General features: G+C 46.1%; 1 protein-coding gene across 1 annotated transcript in view; it reads right to left on the bottom strand.

Moving 5' to 3' along the window:
• The window catches only part of LOC140350842 (CD5 antigen-like), a 17107-nt gene extending 10341 nt beyond the window's left edge, over window positions 1-6766 (bottom strand). The window contains exon 1 of the mRNA XM_072436355.1: window positions 6718-6766. Coding sequence (XP_072292456.1) covers window positions 6718-6766 — 49 coding nt within the window. The remainder of the gene's footprint in view (window positions 1-6717) is intronic.
• Window positions 6767-27806: the final 21040 nt, after the last annotated feature.

Genomic DNA, 27806 nt, shown 5'->3' with positions numbered 1-27806 from the left:
CGCTTCGCGCTGCTGTTGTCAACAATTAGTGAATGGGCTACGCCCATTCACTAATTGTTGACTATTTCTGTCATAGCAGGAGTAAGTATGCATGATCTATGCCTTCGGCATGGGCTAGTTCACTGTACTTGCCAGGGGCGACGGGGTACCAAACATGCGGGCTGTGCCCGCATGTTTGGTCAGACAGTTGCAACGCTGCCTTCGGCAGCGTTGCGGGAGCAATAGGCCCTCCCCCTGCTGGGGCTCGGGCCTAATTAAAGCCGCAAGCGGCATCCAACGGCCCTCGCGGGCCGCCGGCCTTCCGACTCTGCGCTTTCGACTTGATAAAGATGGCGCCCTTATTGTGTTGAATTAAAAAAGAACTTGACAGACGGCGACACATTGGACATGGCCAATCCAGTGCAAATCAACACAAGTGTCAGTCAAATTTGCTGCTCCGCCGCACAGAGACCGTAACACTTGGAATATAAATATGGATAACTTTTGATGCTCCGCTTGTGTAGATGATATTTCCCAAAGTAAAGCTTGATCGAGCTATTGCCCATGGAGGAGTTTGTTAAAGTGTGAAGCGTAAATGTGAACATTTCAAAGATTTGGCGTTTTCCCATTTGTGACAGTATATTTGCAGCTCCACTGCACAGAGACCGTACCACTTAATACCAAAATATGACTAATTTTTTATGCCCCGTTTGTGTAGATGATTTCCCCCAAATATGAGCTTGATCGAGCTATTGCCCTAGGAGGAGTTCGTTAAAGTGTGAAGCGTAAAAATGTGGTGATTTGAGCAATTTCGCGATTTTCCCATAAGGATATCATGGGATGTTTCTGTCATCGTTACGGTTACGCCGTACAAAATATGACTTTGGCTCTCATACTTGTATGATCAGGATGGCAAATTAGAATTTTGTGCAAAATATAATGTCATTTGGAAAAACTCTATTGTTTATAGGCCACTCTGAAGGCCAAATAGTCAGAATTCAGGGAAAAGTTTGCGGCTCCGTCGCACAGAGACCGTAAAAGTTATCCTTAAAATTTGGATAACTTTAGATGCCCCACTTGTCTAGGGGACGTACACCGATTTTGAGGTCGGTGGGCAAAACGCACTAGGAGGAGTTCGTTAAAGTGTGAAACAGAAAAATGTGGATATTCGAGAGATTTAGCGGTTTTCCCATAGGGATAACATGGGAGGTTTCCGTCATGGCTACGGCTACGCCGTAAAAATTAAGGCATAAGTTTGATTGGCCTTTTGCTCGGGACCCCAAAATAGAATTTTGGGCAAAGTTTAGAACATTTGTGTAAAACCAGTTTTTGTCCATCAATGTTCACTCAAAGGCAACTCTGTAGGGGGCGCTATCGCGCCCATTTCAATTTTGTCATGCTAAACTGGTCCAAACTTGAAAGTTTAACAAATGATTCAAATTTGGTCCTAATCGGACTCGTTTTGATCAAATGGGAGCAATTTTTAGATCTGCAATATTCCAAAATAAGTTGTCCAACTTTGCGGCTGCGCCGCACACAGACCGGTAAAGGTATCTCAAAAATTGGATAACTTTAGATGCCCCACTTGTCCAGAGGACGTACGCCGATTTTGAAGTCGGTGGGCAAAACGCCCTAGGAGGAGTTCGTCAAAGTTTGACGTGAACAAAATGGCTAACACAGCGTGTTTTCATTTTCAAAGGAAGATGGCGGCCATAGGGTAAGTCTGGGGGCGTGGCCACAATATTTATTTTTTTTTGTCCTCACGAGAGGAATGCGTGTCCCGAATTTTGTAGCTTTACGCCAAAGTTGACCTCGGGGCGTCTCCCATAGGCGCAATGTATTTTGACTTTTGTCGGTGGCGCTGTCGCGCCATTTTTTAACGAAAAAAAAAATGGCCCAGAAAAAACAAAATTTTTCGCCGATTCTGAATTTTGGGCAACGTTTGGTGAGTTTTTGAGCATGTTCAGGGGGTCAAATTAGAGCTCAAAAAGCAGAAGAACAAGAAAAATAATAAAAATAAAAATAATAATATTTTTAGCAAAAACAATATAGCCGTTTCCACTATAACAACAAATTATACATCGTTTGAAAGCTCTAAGCCTTCCCGATGCCGCCATGGGGTGGAATCATCATTACGAGCGCTTACGCGCTCGTCACTCCCTATTCCGTCGGGATGCCCCGCCCACTCCCCATAGACTTCCATTGATTTGAGCAGATACAAGCATGACCCATGCCTGCGGCATGGATTTTCGCGTACGGGACGATGCCAAGAGGGTTTTTGGAGGAATGCAGCGCTTCGCTACGCCCATTCACTCATTGTTGACTATTTCTGTCATAGCAGGAGTAAGTATGCATGATCCATGCCTTCGGCATGGGCTAGTTCACTGTACTTGCCAGGGGCGACGGGGTACCAAACATGCCTTCGGCAGCGTTGCGGGAGCAATAGGCCCTCCGCCCTGCTGGGGCTCGGGCCTAATAATTAAATAAATAATATATATTTAACAAAACGAATAGACAGAAACACAAACAGAACAAACCCCAGCAGCCATGACGACAGCCCAACACCACTGTGTTTATTCTATTATTATTTTTTGTCCTATTGCTTGTTGTTACGATCTGTTCATCGTTCATTGATTTATTGTTTTATGTTGCATTGAACCACCAAGACAAGTTCCTATGTTTTTGAATTTTGTTCATTGACAATGGCAATAAACCTTTTCTGATTCTCATTCTCATGCTGTTTGTAAGTTTTCTCATGAAAGAGTTCTTGATTTGCCTGGAAGGTTCCACAATATAATATAAACTCATCTATCTTTCATTTATCTAGTTAAAGGGGTTTTCATTTCCTCAAAGGTTACATTCTGTACTAAAAAAAGTGTGCTGATAATGAAAGAAATAAAACGATATATGTAAACCAATATTCAGCTCTGTTTACATAACAAACCGATTGAAACAAGCTGACATTATATACATTATACACATTATATACATTATATACATTATATTGTGGGATATCAGACTCTGGCCAACTGAGTCTATAATAAATAAATATATATGCAATGAATTGCACTCCCAGGAGTAAATATGACTGTAATGTTATGGTGTCATAGTGGGCGGCTCCGCCTTCAGCTCCGCCCCCGCTCCACAGGTCATGAACAAGATTTGGGTCTTTTTCACCGTAAGTGGATTAAATCACTTCATTAAAAGTAATCTAACAGAAATGACTCTTTTAAAAGTCTGTAACTTCCTGGCGTGACCACAGTGTCACGTCTGATGTTGCTCAGAGTGGTCTGAGGGACCGCACAGGATGTTTGTGTGTTTGTTTTGTTCAGACACATTAAGAATTAGAGGGAACATTGACCTCCACTAACAACTGCAACTGCAACTTGTTCCCCCTGAGTGAAGTCCATAAGGGCCGAGCGTCTGTGGCAGGTGGACAGGACCATAAAGCGTGTTGGTCTGTGGCAGGTGGACAGGACCATAAAGCGTGTCGGTCTGTGGCAGGTGGACAGGACCATAAAGCGTGTTGGTCTGTGGCAGGTGGACAGGACCATAAAGCGTGTCGGTCTGTGGCAGGTGGACAGGACCATAAAGCGTGTCGGTCTGTGGCAGGTGGACAGGACCATAAAGCGTGTTGGTCTGTGGCAGGTGGACAGGACCATAAAGCGTGTCGGTCTGTGGCAGGTGGACAGGACCATAAAGCGTGTTGGTCTGTGGCAGGTGGACAGGACCATAAAGCGTGTCGGTCTGTGGCAGGTGGACAGGACCATAAAGCGTGTCGGTCTGTGGCAGGTGGACAGGACCATAAAGCGTGTCAGTGTGTGGCAGGTGGACAGGACCATAAAGCGTGTTGGTCTGTGGCAGGTGGACAGGACCATAAAGCGTGTCGATCTGTGGCAGGTGGACAGGACCATAAAGCGTGTCGGTCTGTGGCAGGTGGACAGGACCATAAAGCGTGTCGGTCTGTGGCAGGTGGACAGGACCATAAAGCGTGTCGGTCTGTGGCAGGTGGACAGGACCATAAAGCGTGTCGGTCTGTGGCAGGTGGACAGGACCATAAAGCGTGTCGGTCTGTGGCAGGTGGACAGGACCATAAAGCGTGTCAGTGTGTGGCAGGTGGACAGGACCATAAAGCGTGTCGGTCTGTGGCAGGTGGACAGGACCATAAAGCGTGTTGGTCTGTGGCAGGTGGACAGGACCATAAAGCGTGTCAGTGTGTGGCAGGTGGACAGGACCATAAAGCGTGTTGGTCTGTGGCAAGTGGACAGGACCATAAAGCGTGTCGGTCTGTGGCAGGTGGACAGGACCATAAAGCGTGTCGGTCTGTGGCAGGTGGACAGGACCATAAAGCGTGTCAGTGTGTGGCAGGTGGACAGGACCATAAAGCGTGTCGCTCTGTGGCAAGTGGACAGGACCATAAAGCGTGTCGGTCTGTGGCAGGTGGACAGGACCATAAAGCGTGTCGGTCTGTGGCAGGTGGACAGGACCATAAAGCGTGTCGGTCTGTGGAAGGTGGACAGGACCATAAAGCGTGTCGGTCTGTGGCAGGTGGACAGGACCATAGAGCGTGTCGGTCTGTGGCAGGTGGACAGGACCATAGAGCGTGTCGGTCTGTGGCAGGTGGACAGGACCATAAAGCATGTCGGTCTGTGGCAGGTGGACAGGACCATAAAGCGTGTCGGTCTGTGGCAGGTGGACAGGACCATAGAGCGTGTCGGTCTGTGGCAGGTGGACAGGACCATAGAGCGTGTCGGTCTGTGGCAGGTGGACAGGACCATAAAGCGTGTCGGTCTGTGGCAGGTGGACAGGACCATAAAGCGTGTCGGTCTGTGGCAGGTGGACAGGACCATAAAGCGTGTCAGTGTGTGGCAGGTGGACAGGACCATAAAGCGTGTTGGTCTGTGGCAAGTGGACAGGACCATAAAGCATGTCGGTCTGTGGCAGGTGGACAGGACCATAAAGCGTGTCGGTCTGTGGCAGGTGGACAGGACCATAGAGCGTGTCGGTCTGTGGCAGGTGGACAGGACCATAGAGCGTGTCGGTCTGTGGCAGGTGGACAGGACCATAGAGCGTGTCGGTCTGTGGCAGGTGGACAGGACCATAGAGCGTGTCGGTCTGTGGCAGGTGGACAGGACCATAGAGCGTGTCGGTCTGTGGCAGGTGGACAGGACCATAAAGCGTGTCGGTCTGTGGCAGGTGGACAGGACCATAAAGCGTGTCGGTCTGTGGCAGGTGGACAGGACCATAAAGCGTGTCGGTCTGTGGCAGGTGGACAGGACCATAAAGCGTGTCGGTCTGTGGCAGGTGGACAGGACCATAAAGCGTGTCGGTCTGTGGCAGGTGGACAGGACCATAAAGCGTGTCGGTCTGTGGCAGGTGGACAGGACCATAAAGCGTGTCGGTCTGTGGCAGGTGGACAGGACCATAAAGCGTGTCGGTCTGTGGCAGGTGGACAGGACCATAAAGCGTGTCGGTCTGTGGCAGGTGGACAGGACCATAAAGCGTGTCGGTCTGTGGCAGGTGGACAGGACCATAAAGCGTGTCGGTCTGTGGCAGGTGGACAGGACCATAAAGCGTGTCGGTCTGTGGCAGGTGGACAGGACCATAAAGCGTGTCGGTCTGTGGCAGGTGGACAGGACCATAAAGCGTGTCGGTCTGTGGCAGGTGGACAGGACCATAAAGCGTGTCGGTCTGTGGCAGGTGGACAGGACCATAAAGCGTGTCGGTCTGTGGCAGGTGGACAGGACCATAAAGCGTGTCGGTCTGTGGCAGGTGGACAGGACCATAAAGCGTGTCGGTCTGTGGCAGGTGGACAGGACCATAAAGCGTGTCGGTCTGTGGCAGGTGGACAGGACCATAAAGCGTGTCGGTCTGTGGCAGGTGGACAGGACCATAAAGCGTGTCGGTCTGTGGCAGGTGGACAGGACCATAAAGCGTGTCGGTCTGTGGCAGGTGGACAGGACCATAAAGCGTGTCAGTGTGTGGCAGGTGGACAGGACCATAAAGCGTGTCGGTCTGTGGCAGGTGGACAGGACCATAAAGCGTGTCGGTCTGTGGCAGGTGGACAGGACCATAAAGCGTGTCGGTCTGTGGCAGGTGGACAGGACCATAAAGCGTGTCGGTCTGTGGCAGGTGGACAGGACCATAAAGCGTGTCGGTCTGTGGCAGGTGGACAGGACCATAAAGCGTGTCGGTCTGTGGCAGGTGGACAGGACCATAAAGCGTGTCGGTCTGTGGCAGGTGGACAGGACCATAGAGCGTGTCGGTCTGTGGCAGGTGGACAGGACCATAAAGCGTGCAGGTGTCAGTAGTGTCTGTTTCCTGTGCAGTATTTGCATTGATGAGATGAAGTTTCATTGTCAGACGTGTTGTAGATGTTGCAGCAGCTTTTGGTCCAGAAGCTAAAATCAGGGGAAATTCCCCAAGTCATTTTCCATCTTTTATGGGGAATAAACATATTTCAGTCTGATTCATAATGATTCTGTAAATATTAGCCTAGTCTTTTTGTTGATTTCATATAGTTATTAGTCTTGAGGTTGGTGGGGGAGGGGGAGGTAAGATCTTTGAATCAATGGTTTGAGTGTGTAATATTCCTGTTGTTGTGCGTCTCTGATGTGTGTTGTGGCGACATCGATGATGTAGATGTGTGATGCCTCTCTCGGCCCATGAGTGGCGCTGTGTGGGTGTTTGTGTGTGTGACTGTGGCAGAGTGGTTATCCTCAGTGTGAGTGTCTTTACCTGCTGAGCTGTTGTTTTCAGACCGGACCCCTGCACAAAGAAAAGTCATGTCACAAAATGGCTGCTGTTTCCGTCAGTGACGCACACATTTTATCAGTTTGATGGAAACAGGAAGCTCACTATCGCTCTGATCACACTCTGAGGTTTGACACACGTTCAATGACATGTTCACCTTCTGAAGACATATTTTCCCTCATAAAACACGTGAAGAACATTTAAGGACTAATATTCCTCGGTGTGTTTCCTCCTTCAGCTTCAGCCTGGCCCAGAATGTGCTCAGTGTTGTGCAAAAGGAGGAGTTTGGAGCTGTGTGTGAAACATGAAATGAGAGTCCTGTTTATGAGAAAGGACTTCAAGCAGATGGAGTCAAGTCAACGGCAATTAGAGTTTGATCTGAGCACAAAAAGGTTCATTTAAGTGTTTAAGACGCTGCACGTCCCACATAAAGGATGAAACATGATATTACTGGCCCCGGACAGAACAACATGTCATTCTTTTAGTTTTGCTGTTTTTTAGACAAATGTGCAGAAAGTCCCACTTTTCCTCTTCAGCTCATTTTAGAACCACATTGGATTTGATGAGCTCCAAACCTTCAAACATGTCAAACACATCATCCCGACACATGCAAGAGAAAACAACTATTTTAATGTTGGGAAACAAACAAACTCATCATTTGACACATTTCATCGAGTCAAGTCCAAACGCTGTGATGAAAAGAAGCTGAAACACCAATAATGTGCAGGTCTAAAGTGAGGCTGCTTTAGACTTTAGACTGTTTTTCATCTGAAAAGTCTGAACATGATTCCACTTTTGAGGTGAAAATATGTGTTTCTGGAAGTCAATGTGACATAATCAGGCTTAAAGCGCGACGAGTGTGAGGATCTGTGTGTTTTTATGAACAAACACTAGGAATATATTTCATCCTCCTGACATTAGAAATGACATGTTTTTAAAATGTTTCCAGGAAGTTAAAGACAGCGACTCTCACAGCCAAAAACCAAGAGAAAAGAAGTGTCACTTACCCGAAAAGAAGAAGCACAAAACCAGGAGCAGTGTCAAAGCCATGTCCAGGAACCAGGACTAAACCAGGACTGAACCAGGACTAAAGCAGGACTAAAGCAGGACTAAACCAGGACTGAAGCAGGACTAAACCAGGACTAAACCAGGACTGAACCAGGACTGAACCAGGACTGAACCAGGACTGAACCAGGACTGAACCAGGACTGAACCAGGACTAAAGCAGGACTAAAGCAGGACTGAAGCAGGACTAAACCAGGACTAAACCAGGACTAAACCAGGACTAAAGCAGGACTAAAGCAGGACTGAACCAGGACTAAACCAGGACTGAACCAGGACTGAACCAGGACTAAGTCTAAAGCAGGTCTGAAACATACAGTATATCAACCTGATCTGTTTCCTGTTTTTTTAACACCTTCTTCTGAGTTTTTTCTTGTTGAAGAGGAAATGTGTAATATACCACGGAGTATAAAAAAAATAAATGAGCTGCACTACGAGAATAATAATAAGACGTTAATTAACGAGAAAAAAGTCGTAGTTTAGGGGCCGACTCAAAGTGACGTGAGCAGTTCACTTTCAGCACCACGGCCAGGACGCACAAGAACCGGCTTGGATGAGTTGACAGTTTAGAACTACATAAAAACCTGCAGTAGATGTTAAAGTGTTTCCTGGACTTTAAACGATGTGCTACGTGTGTTTATTACATGACAAGACGCTGCGTTTAGCAGCACATTTCCTGCCACGCATCATTCACAGACTGTTGGATCAAACTTTCTCCATGATGTACCCGTAGTGCATCATGGGCTCAAACAGCAGCCATGCTCCGTGCCACAGCCGCCCAGAGGCAGGTGGAGCAGCCTCGCTGTTATATTCACACATGTTTTGCTCCTCTAAGTTGTTCCTCTCCGTGGGCACTTCACTCTTCTCACGTGCTCATCGTGTGCACTTCAGTTTCATGCTCCGATTCTAACCTTTTGTCTTCCCTTGGACAAACTCAGTAAAACACACAGAACACAAAACATCCGACTGCGCCTCCTCTCAGCTCCTCCTCTCAGCGCCTCCTCTCAGCTCCTCCTCTCAGCTCCTCCTCTCAGCTCCTCCTCTCAGCTCCTCCTCTCAGCGCCTCCTGACGCCCTATCATGTTTGGCACAGCCTAAAAGCGATATGTTTTACGCACACGACATCATCCACACATCATCCACACATCATCCACACATCATCCACACATCATCTATACATCATCCACACATCATCCACACATCATCCATACATCATCCACACATCATCTATACATCATCCACACATCATCCATACATCATCCACACATCATCCACACATCATCCATACATCATCCACACATCATCCATACATCATCCATACATCATCCATACATCATCCACACATCATCTATACATCATCTATACATCATCCACACATCATCCACACATCATCCACACATCATCCACACATCATCCACACATCATCTATACATCATCCACACATCATCCACACATCATCCACACATCATCCACACATCATCTATACATCATCCACACATCATCCATACATCATCCACACATCATCCACACATCATCCATACATCATCCACACATCATCTATACATCATCTATACATCATCCACACATCATCCACACATCATCCACACATCATCCACACATCATCTATACATCATCCACACATCATCCACACATCATCCACACATCATCCACACATCATCTATACATCATCCACACATCATCCATACATCATCCACACATCATCCACACATCATCCATACATCATCCACACATCATCTATACATCATCCACACATCATCCACACATCATCCACACATCATCCACACATCACCCATACATCATCCATACATCATCCACACATCATCCATACATCATCCATACATCATCCATACATCATCCATACATCATCCATACATCATCCATACATCATCTATACATCATCCACACATCATCCATACATCATCCACACATCATCCACACATCATCCATACATCATCCACACATCATCTATACATCATCCACACATCATCCACACATCATCCACACATCATCCACACATCACCCATACATCATCCATACATCATCCACACATCATCCATACATCATCCATACATCATCCATACATCATCCATACATCATCCACACATCATCCATACATCATCCATACATCATCCATACATCATCCACACATCATCCACACATCATCCACACATCATCCATACATCATCCACACATCATCCATACATCATCTATACATCATCCATACATCATCCATACATCATCCATACATCATCCACACATCATCCACACATCATCCATACATCATCCATACATCATCCACACATCATCCATACATCATCCATACATCATCCATACATCATCCACACATCATCCACACATCATCTATACATCATCCACACATCATCCATACATCATCCACACATCATCCATACATCATCCACACATCATCCACACATCATCCATACATCATCCATACATCATCCATACATCATCCACACATCATCCACACATCATCTATACATCATCCATACATCATCTATACATCATCCACACATCATCCATACATCATCCACACATCATCCACACATCATCCACACATCATCTATACATCATCCATACATCATCCACACATCATCCATACATCATCCACACATCATCCATACATCATCCACACATCATCCATACATCATCCACACATCATCCATACATCATCCACACATCATCCATACATCATCCATACATCATCCACACATCATCCACACATCATCCATACATCATCCACACATCATCTATACATCATCCACACATCATCCATACATCATCCACACATCATCCATACATCATCCACACATCATCCATACATCATCCACACATCATCCACACATCATCTATACATCATCCACACATCATCCACACATCATCCATACATCATCCATACATCATCCATACATCATCCATACATCATCCATACATCATCCATACATCATCCACACATCCATACATCATCCACACATCATCCATACATCATCCACACATCATCCACACATCATCCATACATCATCCACACATCATCCACACATCCATACATCATCCACACATCATCCATACATCATCCACACATCATCCATACATCATCCATACATCATCCACACATCATCCACACATCATCCATACATCATCTATACATCATCCACACATCATCCATACATCATCCACACATCATCCATACATCATCCACACATCATCTATATATCATCCACACATCATCCATACATCATCCACACATCATCCATACATCATCCACACATCATCCACACATCATCTATACATCATCCTCACATCATCCACACATCATCTATACATCATCCACACATCATCCACACATCATCCATACATCATCCACACATAATCTATACATCATCCACACATCATCCATACATCATCCATACATCATTCATACATCATCCACACATCATCTATACATCATCCACACATCATCCATACATCATCCACACATCATCTATACATCATCCACACATCATCCATACATCATCCATACATCATCCACACATCATCCATACATCATCCACACATCATCCATACATCATCCACACATCATCCACACATCATCCACACATCATCCATACATCTTCCATACATCATCCACACATCATCCATACATCATCCATACATCATCCACACATCATCCACACATCATCCACACATCATCCATACATCATCCATACATAATTCACACATCATCCATACATCATCCACACATCATCCATACATCATCCACACATCATACATACATCATCCATACATCATCCACACATCATCCATACATCATCCACACATCATCCACACATCATCCACACATCATCCACACATCATCCACACATCATCCATACATCATCCACACATCATCCATACATCATCCATACATCATCCACACATCCATACATCATCCACACATCATCCATACATCATCCACTCATCATCCATACATCATCCACACATTCATACATCATCCACACATCATCTATACATCATCCATACATCATCCACACATCATCCACACATCATCCACACATCATCCATACATCATCCATACATCATCCACACATCATCCATACATCATTCATACATCATCTATACATCATCCACACATCATCTATACATCATTCATACATCATCCACACATCATCCACACATCATCCACACATCATCCATACATCATTCATACATCATCTATACATCATCCACACATCATCCATACATCATCCACACATCATCCATACATCATTCATACATCATCCACACATCATCCACACATCATCCATACATAATCTATACATCATCCACACATCATCCATACATCATCCATACATCATTCATACATCATCTATACATCATCCACACATCCATACATCATCCATACATCATCCATACATCATCCACACATCATCCATACATCATTCATACATCATCTATACATCATCCACACATCATCCATACATCATCCATACATCATCCACACATCATCCATACATCATTCATACATCATCCACACATCATCCACACATCATCCATACATAATCTATACATCATCCACACATCATCCATACATCATCCATACATCATTCATACATCATCTATACATCATCCACACATCCATACATCATCCACACATCATCCATACATCATCCACACATCATCCATACACCATCCACACATCATCCATACATCATCCACACATCCATACATCATCCACACATCCATACATCATCCACACATCATCCATACATCATCCACACATCATCCATTCACCATCCACACATCATCCATACATCATCCACACATCCATACATCATCCACACATCATCCATACATCATCCACACATCCATACATCATCCACACATCATCTATACATCATCCACACATCATCCACACATCATCCATACATCATCCACACATCATCTATACATCATCCACACATCATCCATACATCATCCATACATCATCCATACATCATCCACACATCATCCACACATCATCCATACATCATCCACACATCATCCATACATCATCCACACATCATCCACACATCATCCATACATCATCCACACATCATCCACACATCATCCATACATCATCCACGCATCATCCACACATCATCCATACATCATCCACAAATAATCTATACATCATCCACACATCATCCATACATCATCCACACATAATCTATACATCATCCACACATCATCCATACATCATCCACACATCATCTATACATCATCCACACATCATCCATACATCATCCATACATCATCCACACATCATCCATACATCATCCACACATCATCCATACATCATCCACACATCATCCATACATCATCCACACATCTTCCATACATCATCCATACATCATCCACATATCATCCATACATCATCCACATATCATCCACGCCTCATCCATACATCATCCATACATCATTCACACATCATCCATACATCATCCACACATCATCCATACATCATCCACACATCATCCACACATAATCCATACATCATCCACACATCATCCACACATCATCCATACATCATCCACACATCATCCACACATCATCCATACATCATCCACACATCATCCACACATCATCCACACATCATCCATACATCATCCATACATCATTCACACATCATCCATACATCATCCATACATCATCCACACATCATCCATACATCATCCATACATCATCCACACATCATCCATACATCATCCATACATCATTCACACATCATCCATACATCATCCATACATCATCCATACATCATCCACACATCATCCACACATCATCCACACATCATCCATACATCATCCATACATCATCCACACATCATCCATACATCATCCATACATCATCCACACATCCATACATCATCCACACATCATCCATACATCATCCATACATCATCCACACATCATCTATACATCATCCACACATCATCCACACATCATCCATACATCATCCACACATCATCCATACATCATCCACACATCATCTATACATCATCCACACATCATCCACACATCATCCATACATCATCCACACATCATCCACACATCATCCATACATCATCCACACATCATCCACACATCATCCATACATCATTCACACATCATCCATACATCATCCACACATCATCCACACATCATCCATACATCATCCACACATCATCCATACATCATCCATACATCATTCACACATCATCCATACATCATCCACACATCATCCACACATCATCCATACATCATCCACACATCATCCACACATCATCCACACATCATCCACACATCATCTATACATCATCCACACATCATCCATACATCATTCACACATCATCCATACATCATCCACACATCATCCACACATCATCCATACATCATCCACACATCATCCATACATCATCCATACATCATTCACACATCATCCATACATCATCCACACATCATCCACACATCATCCATACATCATCCACACATCATCCACACATCATCCACACATCATCCACACATCATCCACACATCATCCACACATCATCCACACATCATCCATACATCATCCATACATCATCCACACATCATTCATACATCATCCATACATCATCCACACATCCATACATCATCCACACATCATCCATACATCATCCACACATCATCCATACATCATCCACACATCATCCATACATCATCCACACATCCATACATCATCCACACATCATCCATACATCATCCACACATCATCCATACATCATCCACACATCATCCATACATCATCCATACATCATCCACACATCATCCACACATCATCCATACATCATCCACACATCATCCACACATCATCCATACATCATCCACACATCATCCATACATCATCCACACATCATCCACACATCATCTATACATCATCCACACATCATCCACACATCATCCACACATCATCTATACATCATCCACACATCATCCACACATCATCCATACATCATCCACACATCATCTATACATCATCCACACATCATCCATACATCATCCATACATCATTCATACATCATCCACACATCATCTATACATCATCCACACATCATCCATACATCATCCACACATCATCTATACATCATCCACACATCATCCACACATCATCCACACATCATCTATACATCATCCACACATCATCCACACATCATCCATACATCATCCACACATCATCTATACATCATCCACACATCATACACACATCATCCACACATCATCCATACATCATCCATACATCATCCACACATCATCCACACATCATCCATACATCATTCACACATCATCCATACATCATCCATACATCACCCATACATCATCCAAACATCTTCCATACATCATCCATACATCATTCACACATCATCCATACATCATCCACACATCATCCACACATCATCCATACATCATCCATACATCATCCATACATCTTCCATACATCATCCACACATCATCCATACATCATCCATACATCATCCACACATCATCCACACATCATCCATACATCATTCACACATCATCCATACATCATCCACACATCATCCACACATCATCCACACATCATCCATACATCATCCACACATCATCCATACATCATCCACACATCATCCACACATCATCCATACATCATCCACACATCATCCACACATCATCCATACATCATCCACACATCATCCATACATCATCCACACATCATCCACACATCATCCACACATCATCCACACATCATCCATACATCATCCACACATCATCCATACATCATCCACACATCATCCACACATCATCCATACATCATCCACACATCATCCACACATCATCCATACATCATCCACACATCATCCATACATCATCCACACATCATCCATACGTCATCCACACATCATCCTCACCTCATCCATACATCATCCATACATCATTCACACATCATCCATACATCATCCACACATCATCCACACATCATCTATACATCATCCACACCTCATCCATACATCATCCATACATCATCCACACATCATCCATACATCATCCACACATCATCCATACATCATTCACACATCATCCATACATCATCCATACATCACCCATACATCATCCAAACATCATCCATACATCATCCATACATCATTCACACATCATCCATACATCATCCACACATCATCCACACATCATCCATACATCATCCATACATCATCCATACATCTTCCATACATCATCCACACATCATCCATACATCATCCATACATCATCCACACATCATCCACACATCATCCATACATCATTCACACATCATCCATACATCATCCACACATCATCCACACATCATCCACACATCATCCATACATCATCCACACATCATCCATACATCATCCACACATCATCCACACATCATCCATACATCATCCACACATCATCCACACATCATCCATACATCATCCACACATCATCCATACATCATCCACACATCATCCACACATCATCCACACATCATCCACACATCATCCATACATCATCCACACATCATCCATACATCATCCACACATCATCCACACATCATCCATACATCATCCACACATCATCCACACATCATCCATACATCATCCACACATCATCCATACATCATCCACACATCATCCATACATCATCCACACATCATCCTCACCTCATCCATACATCATCCATACATCATTCACACATCATCCATACATCATCCACACATCATCCACACATCATCTATACATCATCCACACCTCATCCATACATCATCCACACATCATCCATACATCATCCACACATCATCCATACATCATCCATACATCATCCACACATCCATACATCATCCACACATCATCCACACATCATCCACACATCATCCATACATCATCCACACATCATCCATACATCATCCATACATCATCCACACATCCATACATCATCCACACATCATCCACACATCATCCATACATCATCCACACATCATCTATACATCATCCACACATCATCCATACATCATCCACACATCATTCATACATCATCCACACATCATTCATACATCATCCACACATCATCCATACATCATCCACACATCATCCATACATCATCCATACATCATGGCATGAGCTCCAACACACGCGAGCACCAACACCGGAGTACATCATTTTACAGGTCCAGGACCTGTCATGGGGACATCATAAAGATCGACATCTATTGTGGGCTTTTGTATTCACTTTTAACCAAGCGCCATTTGCGTCCTGGTTGTGTGTGTGTGTTTGTGTGTGTGTTTGTGTGTGAGTGTGTGTGTGTGTTTGTGTGTGAGTGTGTGTGTGTGTGTGTTTGTGTGTTTGTGTGTGTGTGTGTTTGTGTGTGTGTGTGTGTGTGTTTGTGTAATGGAGACTCCACAGATCTGACTCAGTGCCGATCGACTTCAGAGCTTTAATCACAGTTCATACAAAACAGAGCTGTTACTGGACTGTCCCATGATGCAACACTGGGGGGAGGAGCCTGTAACATGGTGCTGAAAGTGAACCGCGTATCTGCCTTTATTGTCTTTAAATTATGAGATTTTTCTTGTTATTTAACGAGAATAAAGTCATTAATTAATGACTTTATTCTATTTTTTTTGGTTGGCCCTTAGTAATAAGTGTAGTTGGAGATGTTAATCGTCAACACACCTCTAATTACCCAGAAGCCCTATTTAAGGTCTAAGGCTGGACCGAGTGCATCTAAAGCATAATGGTGCTCCTGCACACCGCCCCTGCACACACCGCCCCTGCACACCGCCCCTGCTCACAGAACACACCGCCCCTTCACACACCGCCCTTGCACACACCGCCCCTGCACACCGCCCCTGCACCCCTGCACACCGATCCTGCACACCGCCCCTGCACACACCGCCCCTGCACACACCGCCCCTTAACACCGCCCCATGCACACACCACCCCTGCACACACCGCCCCTGCACACCGCCCCTGCACACACCGCCCCTGCTCACAGCACACACCGCCCCTTCACACACCGCCCCTGCACACACCGCCCCTGCACACACCGCCCCTGCAAACCGCCCCTGCACACACCGCCCCTGCTCACAGCACACACCGCCCCTGCACACACCGCCCCTGCACACACCGCCCCTGCATACCGCCCCCTGCACACACCGCCCCTGCACACCGCCCCTGCACACACCGCCCCTGAACCGTGCGGAGCAGCAGCCGAGGAGCGCACCTCATCTGTGCTTAGCCGCTTGGAAACTTACAACCGCAGCTGAACTGGTGAGTCACTTGGCCCGACACACCCACAGTCGGATGCTGGGATTCTGAAGTTAACAACCACGGCCCTGAGCCACGAAGGCTCCACACCAAGCGCCTCTCGTTTGGCGAACAGAGCGGCAGCGACGCGCGCTAACAACGGAGGAGGGAAAAACATGAAACAATTGCGCCTCAAAGACATCCGCGCTACGCAAAAACAAAAGCAATATCTCTTCGTTGAAACTGTTAATCATGCTCGAGTGCTGTGGGAACCGAAGTGCAAACCGAAAGAAATACTTGGGGGGCAATTAAACATCTGCAGCCTAATCTCCAAAAGAAACCAGATTTCTGTTCTCAGGGATTCCAACTTGGACTTAACGGAATCCTGGCTTCATAGTAATATACCAGACAATATGATCGACATCAAGGGATATCGATGCTTCAGAAAAGATCGAAACCTTGGGAAGGGTGGGGGACTATTGATTTATATCAAAGATACATTTAAATGTGATCCAGTTGAACTAAACACTCCTCTTGAATGTTTAGCCCTGAATATAATTTTGTCACCAACAATGAATTTTAATATTGTACAATCCCCCTTCTCATAATGTGTCCTTTTATGATGAATTAAGTCATATATATATACAGAGAAACTATATGATATGGTGATTATAACATCAACTGGTTTGACAAAGGCTCTAAACTCAAACTAAAAACAATAATGACAAAATGTAACTACCAACAAATGATTGAAGGACCCACTAGGATCACCAGACAGACTAAGACCTTAAGTGACATGGCTTTTACAAACATGTATAACAAAGACTTATAACTTAATAACCGGGCTCAGACCACATGACTCTGACTGTTAGAAAAGTGACTAAAAAAAGACTGCAACACTTTGGTCAGTCAAATAACAACGACAGTGACATAAAACGAGTCATACCCAAATCTAAAACTCCAAAGTTTGAAAGAGAATTAAAACGTCAGTTGGAGCAGATGATTGCGGTGGAGGACGTGGATGAATGTTGCGTTTCTATGACGACGGCGATCACAAAACTAGTGGACAAATTTACAAAAGAAATAAAATGCAAACAAGAAGATGGAACTCTCCCATGGATAAATAATGAAATAAGAAAACTTATGAAGAAGCAAGATTTGGTCTTGAGGTAATTCTTACGTTCTAAACTTAATACTAACTCACTTCAAAAAGCTTCAAAAGTTTAAGAAATAAAGTTGTTGAAGATTTGAGAAAAGCACAGGCTTCATATGACACTAATGTCATAGGCAATGCAAAGGGAAACACTAGGTCCCTCTGGAAGCACCTAAACACACTCACTAATACAACATCCAGGCCCAAAGGGATTCGAGAACTCATCATAAATGGAAAGAGCAGTAATGACAGTGAAGGACTTAAGTCTTATTTTGTGCAATAAGTAGTAGAACTAATAAAAGATGTTAAAGAAACTGTCGACAAGAATGAACCATGTCTCGTGTCTCCTGCTGATTCTGTCTGTGGACGAGACACATGAGAGTGAAGTCACACAAACCATTCAAAAACTGTCAAACTCCAAATCCAATATCTATGATATGAATTGTCATTTTCTTAAATGTTACAGTAGCGCACTAGCTAAACCAGCTAAACCAGCTAAACCGCTGACACACCTTATTCATTTGTCAATACAAAATTGTAAATTTCCCTCAGGCTGGAAAAAAGCAGTGATTGTTCCAATATTCAAATCAGGAAGTCCAGATGTGATGGTCAACTATCGGTCAATATCAATTCTACCCATATTATCCAAGGTTATTGAGAAAGTCATAGCAACACAACTGAATGACCTAGAGGCCAAACAGCTCCTCCCCCCACAGCAGTTTAGTTTAGATCCCGATATTCAACCAAAATGACAAACTGCTCTTTTATTGAAAACATTAAAAAGGCCCTGGACAGGGGTCAGGTGGACAGGGTTCAGGTGGACAGGGGTCAGGTGGACAGGGCTCAGGTGGACAGGGTTCAGGTGGACAGGGGTCAGGTGGACAGGGCTCAGGTGGACAGGGCTCAGGTGGACAGGGCTCAGGTGGACAGGGCTCAGGTGGACAGGGCTCAGGTGGACAGGGCTCAGGTGGACAGGGGTCAGGTGGACAGGGCTCAGGTGGACAGGGCTCAGGGGGACAGGGCTCAGGTGGACAGGGGTCAGGTGGACAGGGCTCAGGTGGACAGGGCTCAGGGGGACAGGGCTCAGGTGGACAGGGCTCAGGGGGACAGGGGTCAGGTGGACAGGGCTCAGGGGGACAGGGCTCAGGTGGACAGGGCTCAGGGGGACAGGGGTCAGGTGGACAGGGCTCAGGTGGACAGGGGTCAGGTGGACAGGGCTCAGGTGGACAGGGCTCAGGTGGACAGGGCTCAGGTGGACAGGGGTCAGGTGGACAGGGGTCAGGTGGACAGGGCTCAGGTGGACAGGGGTCACGTGGACAGGGCTCAGGTGGACAGGGCTCAGGGGGACAGGGCTCAGGTGGACAGGGATCAGGGGGACAGGGCTCAGGTGGACAGGGCTCAGGTGGACAGGGCTCAGGGGGACAGGGCTCAGGTGGACAGGGCTCAGGTGGACAGGGCTCAGGTGGACAGGGCTCAGGTGGACAGGGGTCACGTGGACAGGGCTCAGGTGGACAGGGCTCAGGGGGACAGGGCTCAGGTGGACAGGGCTCAGGTGGACAGGGCTCAGGGGGACAGGGCTCAGATGGACAGGGCTCAGGTGGACAGGGGTCAGGTGGACAGGGCTCAGGTGGACAGGGCTCAGGTGGACAGGGCTCAGGTGGACAGGGGTCAGGTGGACAGGGCTCAGGTGGACAGGGGTCAGGTGGACAGGGCTCAGGTGGACAGGGCTCAGGTGGACAGGGCTCAGGGGGACAGGGCTCAGGTGGACAGGGCTCAGGGGGACAGGGCTCAGGTGGACAGGGCTCAGGTGGACAGGGCTCAGGGGGACAGGGCTCAGGTGGACAGGGCTCAGGTGGACAGGGCTCAGGTGGACAGGGCTCAGGTGGACAGGGGTCACGTGGACAGGGCTCAGGTGGACAGGGCTCAGGGGGACAGGGCTCAGGTGGACAGGGCTCAGGTGGACAGGGCTCAGGGGGACAGGGCTCAGATGGACAGGGCTCAGGTGGACAGGGGTCAGGTGGACAGGGCTCAGGTGGACAGGGCTCAGGTGGACAGGGCTCAGGTGGACAGGGGTCAGGTGGACAGGGCTCAGGTGGACAGGGGTCAGGTGGACAGGGCTCAGGTGGACAGGGCTCAGGTGGACAGGGCTCAGGTGGTAGGACAATCACCACCTACTTTGATGTAAAATACTTTGATGTAAAATGTTCTCTTTTAACATCTCTCCTGAGGCAGTGGGTTGGTTTGCCTCATTTCTTCAGGGAACAGTGTGTTAAGGGCTGGGAACAAATCTTCATCCCTCAACATCAGTATGGGCCAACCTCAGGGCTCCATATTGGGACCGCTACTGTTTAGTCTCTTTATAAACGACCTGCCTTTGATCTGTCCAAGTGTCCGCTGCCAACTTTATGCGGATGATGCAGTTTTTTATGCACCGGAACAGGACCAGAGATCTTGTCATGGCTCAGGTTAGGCAGTGGCTCACTCAAAATAACTTGTTTCTAAATCTCACAAAGACAGTTGCCATGTGTTTTTCCATTAAAAAAATAAATAATTTGGACCATAAATTTCAAATCAATCTTCAAACTGAAAAGTTGGGTGATGAATTCAAATATCTTGGGCTGGTACTAGAACCCCAACTCAAATTTGACAGACACATCAAGAAAATATCCAAAACAATCCAAAGAAATCTAAATAGTTTCAAACCACACTACATCCCAAACCAAGCGGCCCTGCTGTACATGCTACATGCTACATGCTATGATATTCTCTCACATCTCATGCTGCATGACATCATGGGCCCAGGCAGATCCCTCAGCCACAAAGAAAATGGGTTCACTTTACAACAAGGCAATAAAAATGGAATCGTTTTTAATTCAACTGTTTTTGACTTTTTTCGGCTGAAATATTGAGTGTTTTTCGTCGTGTCGTTGTGATGTAAGCTAGCTCCGAGCTAGCCCCCCCCCCCCCCCCCCCGCGCCCTCCGGCCGCCGCTGACGTATGGTGTGCCGCGGTACACGTTTATATAAAAGAGGAACTTCACGAACGATCGGGACACGCACTGGAATCGCTTTAATTCAACTTGTTTTGACTTTATTCGGCTGGATTGAGTGTTTTCGTCGTGTCGTCGCGATGTGCCTCGGCTCCGAGCCCCCCCGGCCCCCCCCCGCGCCCCCCGGCCGGCGCCGGTGCGTGTTTACACAAAGGAAAAACTAAAGAAACTGCGGAGAACCGTCGTCTTACCCGGAGATTGTCACGTTATCCCGGCGGACATCCTGAGGAAAACGAAGCGAAGCAGAAGGGCTGGACGTAAACTCCGGGAGAGGAGAGGAGGAAATAGAAAGCCGGTTCCCGCCGTAGTCATGGGTAACGTGAGGTCCCTTCAAAATAAAATGACGGAAATAGCGAGCCTCATGCGGTCCCAGAGGATTTATAGGGACAGCAGCGTCTTGATTTTCACAGAGACCTGGTTAACAGCAGAAATGCCAGACTCTATTGTAGGTTTGGACAATTTTCATCTGCTGCGGGCGACAGAACGAGAGAATGCTTGAAGAAAAGAGGTGGAGGTCTGGCGGCTGGTCCAAACCCGAACACTGCACAGTGAGGGATGTGCATGTAACAAGGATATTGAACTATTGGCTATTGGCATGAGGCCATATTATCTTCCCCGGGAGTTCTCAAATGTGATTAAGATCGCAGTCTATGTGGCCCCGTCTGCCAATGCTGAAAATGCTTGTGAAGCACTGCTCTCCTGCACTTGTAGGCTGCAAACACAGCATCCACAGGCTCTCTTCCTCATCTCTGGTGACTTTAACCACGCTTCTCCCTCTTCTGTCCTACCAACATACACCCAGTATGTTACCTGCCCCACCAGAGAGAATAGAACATTGGACTTGTTTTTTGCCAACACCAAGGAGGCTTATTCCTCTTCCCCCCTCCCTCCCCTGGGCAGCTCGGACCACAACCTTGTACATCTGAGGCCTGTGTATGAACCCATCGTGCGCAGGCAGCCTGTGGTGTCCCGTGAGGTGAGGATGTGGTCTGCTGAGAGCGAAGAGGCTCTGAGGGACTGCTTCAGCACCACTGTCTGGACTGAGCTTTATGACCCACATGGGGAGGACATCAACACCATCACAGAGTGCATCACGGACTACATCAACTTCTGTTTTGAGAACATTGTTCCCTCCCGGACGGTGCGGTGTTTTCCAAACAACAAGCCATGGATTAACCATGAACTGAAGGCTCTGCTGAACAATGAGGAGCTGAGGACTGTGCAGAAAGAGCTGAGGAGGAGGATCAGGCAGGCTGAAGCCGGCTACAAGAGGAGGATGGAGGAGCAGCTGCAGCAGAAGAAGATTCAGGGAGTGTGGAGGAGCCTGAAAACCATCTCGGGCTTCAAAATCCCCCCTGCCCAGACAGAGGGGGATCTAAAGTGGGTGAATGATTAAAATGCTCACTTCTTGAGAGTTGATCAGTCACCCGCCCCTCCCCCTGCACAGCTGCATGCTCCCTCTTCCACAGCTGGACAATGCCCTGCATCTGTTCCTCTTCGCTTCTCTGCCCCAGACCATCAGCTTCCCATTTCACCTGGACTCACCCATCCCCCCCTGACGGCATCAGCCCCAGGCTCCTTAAGTCCTGCGCAGATGAACTGTGTGGAGTTATGGAGCATGTCTTCAACATGAGCCTGAAGCTGAGGGTGGTACCACAGGTCTAGAAGACCTCCTGTCTGGTACCTGTGCCCAAGACACCGCGTGCCAAAGACCTCAACAGCTTCAGGCCAGTGGCTCTCACGTCCCACCTGATGAAGAGCGCCTTCAACACCATCAGCTCCTGAGGGACAAGCTGGAGACGGCTGGTGTGGAGTATGACCTGGCAGAGTGGATCCTGGACTACCTCACAGACCGACCCCAGTTTGTGAGAGCGCGGGACTGTGTGTCTGACACTCGGACCTGCAGTGTGAGGGCGCCCCAGGGCACCGTCCTCGCGCCCTTTCACTTCACCCTTTACACTGCCGACCTCAGACATGACACGGACAGCTGTGTCCTGCAGAAGTTCTCTGACGACTCTGCCATCATCGGACTCATCACGGACGACGATGACGCGGAGTACAGAGGACTGGCGCAGGACTTTGTGGATTGGTGTCAGCGGAACCACCTCCTCATCAACGCGGGGAAGACCAAGGAGATGGTGGTGGATTTCCGCAGACGCCACCCCACTGCCCCCTCACCAGTGAACATCCAGGGACGGGACATTGAGAGAGTCATACAAGTACCTGGGTGTTCATCTGAACCACAAACTGGACTGGAAACCCAACACAGACGCACTGTACAGGAAGAGCCAGAGTCGGCTCTACCTCCTGAGGAGACTCAGGTCTTTTGGAGTGACAGGGCCACTCCTGAAGACCTTCTACGACTCTGTGGTGGCATCAGCCCTCCTGTACGGTGTGGCCTGCTGGAGCAGCAGCATCACAGAGAGGGAGAGGAAGAAGCTGGACAAAGTCATCAAGAAGTCCAGCTCCGTCCTGGGCTGTGCTCTGGACTCGGTGCAGGAGGTGGGGGACAGAAGGGTCCTGGCTAGATTCACATCTATGCTGGACCATGAGTGTCACCCCCTGCAGGACACTCTGTCCGCTCTGGAGAGCAGCTTCAGTGAGAGACTGATCCACCCTCGCTGTGTCAAGGAAAGGTTTCGTAGGTCTTTCCTTCCTGCTGCTGTCAGACTTTATAACAAAAACTGTTAGTACTGAACACTCGCAATACTGACCTAACCTAATACTGATGTGCAATTCTGTCATATGTGCAATTACTGTGAAATTCATGTGCAATTCATGTGCCGTCGTGACACATATTCATATGCAATTACTGTCATGACACATGCAATGGTATTTATTTATTTATTTTATATTTATTATTTTCCCCTCCATCCCTTGTTGGGAAATGGGAGGTTTTGTCTTTGGGAGTTTTTGTTTATAGGAGATCTTCTACTGAAAGTGTTTTTCAAACTTCTTATGAGTGATCTGTTCTTTTCTTCTGTATCTACCTCTGTATCTACCTGCGTTGCAACAATGAAATTTCCCCATGTGTGGACAATAAAGGATTATCTTATCTTATCTTACTTTTTCCCCAGTGAAATAAATGGGGCATTATGAGTGTCTGCGTAATTCTTTAGGCTTTATTCTTTAGACTTTTGTGACGGAGCCAGTCGAGAGAGAGAGAGAGAGAGTGGGGTAGAGGGGGAGAGGGAGAAAGGGAGAGAGAGAGAGGGAGAGACGCAGACACTCTAGCAATCGCTTCAGCCATTGCAAATTATCTAGTTTATGTACAAGCTTCGATACATTTTTCAGTCAACAGATTGTGATAGTCTTTACTCTTTTTCATTTCTTGGTTATAATGCCTCCTTATTTGTAACTACCTCTAAAAGTCCTGTTTTTATTCATTCATTTTCTACCGCTGGCTCCCGTTCGGGGTCGGGGGTGACCAGAGACTATCCCAGTGGCTTTAAAACCGAGTCTTGTCCAGGATTCTTTCAACATATCAAAACGTTTCACAGTATTCTCTTTTACAATATGGCAAAAACTTTAAATCTTGAATCTGTGCTGTTGGGTGTGAAATTTTGGTCATAAACCAACATACACCCGTTACCATCCACCTATTTCCCCCTGTGCACAATAGTTGAACATAGTTGGAAGCCCAAACATGCAAAATACATCCTTTTTTTACTCTCGCCTGAATATTGTCAATTTGTAAAGGTCCTGAGCATGACATACTTCATTGTGTATCTTGTTCACAACAACTGTGTAAAGAATCAAAATTTTTATTTTTTTTAAATATATAGGTGAAAAAATCAATTTAAAAATGCCCAAACGCCCAAAATCACTGCCTCTGAGGGCCACAGTAAAGAACGGATTAAGTAATGTCTGTGGTGGCGAGGGACAATGTCCCAGAGTCCTCTGTCCTTAAACCCTCCTTCTCGGCCAGGAAAAACTACAAAAAACCTCCTTGGGAAAAAGTAGAAACCTGGAGTTGCACAGTTCTACTGATCAAACAACTGGTTGGGGATGGAAATCAGGAGAGTCTGGAACAGATAGAGAAATCTAGGCAAAACAAACATCAATCAAGTCTAAGTCAATCCTTTGACTTAGAGTAGAAGTAAAGTAAAGTATTTTTCGCTGATTTGAGAACCCAAGCCACTGTTCCCCACCCTCCTGTTCTTTCCAAGAGGCCGCCTCCCATCAAACCTCATTTGATGGGAGGCGGCCCTACAGCCTCGCTGCTACACATGTGTTTGTTTATCAGCGCGATGGATCGCATCGCATCTCTCGTCTCTGCAGATTTCCGTCTCTTCTGAGTTCGAACACAGTCTTTCTCTGTCGTCATTTTTATACTGTACACTGGAGGAACTCGCTAAACACACACCGGCATATCATCCATGCATGTGCAGCCCGGTAAACGTGCTGTTATCCTGGGAACGAGGCAGGTGGGCATATATATATATATATATATATATATATATATAGTAACTGCAGGGTGTAAGATGCTGGCAGGGACAGCATACATGGAGCACCATAACCCCAGTAGGAGACCCCAAGGACAAAAGTAGGAACCTGGAGAACGACCGGGCCAAGGTCCTCTGGGACTTCCAGATACAGACAGATCGAATGGTGATGGAAAACCAACCGGACATAGAGGTGGTCTCAAGGGTCAGAGGAAAGCTGTGGTGGTCTCAAGGGTCAGAGGAAAGCCATGGTGGTCTCAAGGGTCAGAGGAAAGACGTGGTGGTCTCAAGGGTCAGAGGAAAGTCGTGGTTGTCTCAAGGGTCAGAGGAAAGCCGTGGTGGTGGACATTGCAGTACATGGGATGGAAACATCCGGAAAAAGGAACATGAGAAACTAGAGAAATACCAAGGCCTCAGAGGAGCTGGAGAAGGTCTGGAGCGTGAAGGTATCAGTGGTGCCTGTAGTGATCGGAGCACTTGGGGAAAGACCCCCAAACTGGAGGAGGACCTGAGCTTGAAGGTGGATAAAGAGACCACCCGCGGAGGGTGAGGAAGAATTATTATATACAGTATATATATATATATATATATATATATATATATATATATATATATATATATATATATATATATATATATAGATAGATAGATAGATAGATAGATAGATAAACCAAAGGTAGATCTTCTGGCTTTGCTCAGGCACAAAAGGTTTGGAGCCACAGGTGTAGTGTGCAGTGCTGCAGGTATTGGGACAGGGCCTTTATTTACCTGTTGATCAAACAGATCAGAGCAGAGAAACATTGAAGCCGAATAACTTTAGTGCAAGATTGAATGTGTTTGGTGACTCTGGCAGGTCCCAGATGTTATGTCTTCATCTAGAAATAAAAAAAACTTTCTTTGTTTTGTAATCTAACTTGAATGATTGGTTAACTGAGGCTATAACTGATCTGTTTGAACTGTTTCTGGTTATTTAAAACATGAAAATAATGAAAAATACCGTCAATCTAATGACCAGCATGACCGACTTAAATAA

Source organism: Eucyclogobius newberryi, unplaced genomic scaffold (genome assembly GCF_026437365.1).
Source record: "Eucyclogobius newberryi isolate DKJ021-1_F unplaced genomic scaffold, fEucNew1.0.hap1 SCAF_8, whole genome shotgun sequence".
Taxonomy (NCBI): domain Eukaryota; kingdom Metazoa; phylum Chordata; class Actinopteri; order Gobiiformes; family Gobiidae; genus Eucyclogobius; species Eucyclogobius newberryi.
Note: the sequence above shows the minus strand (reverse complement) of the source record. Positions and strands in the feature narration are given on the sequence as shown.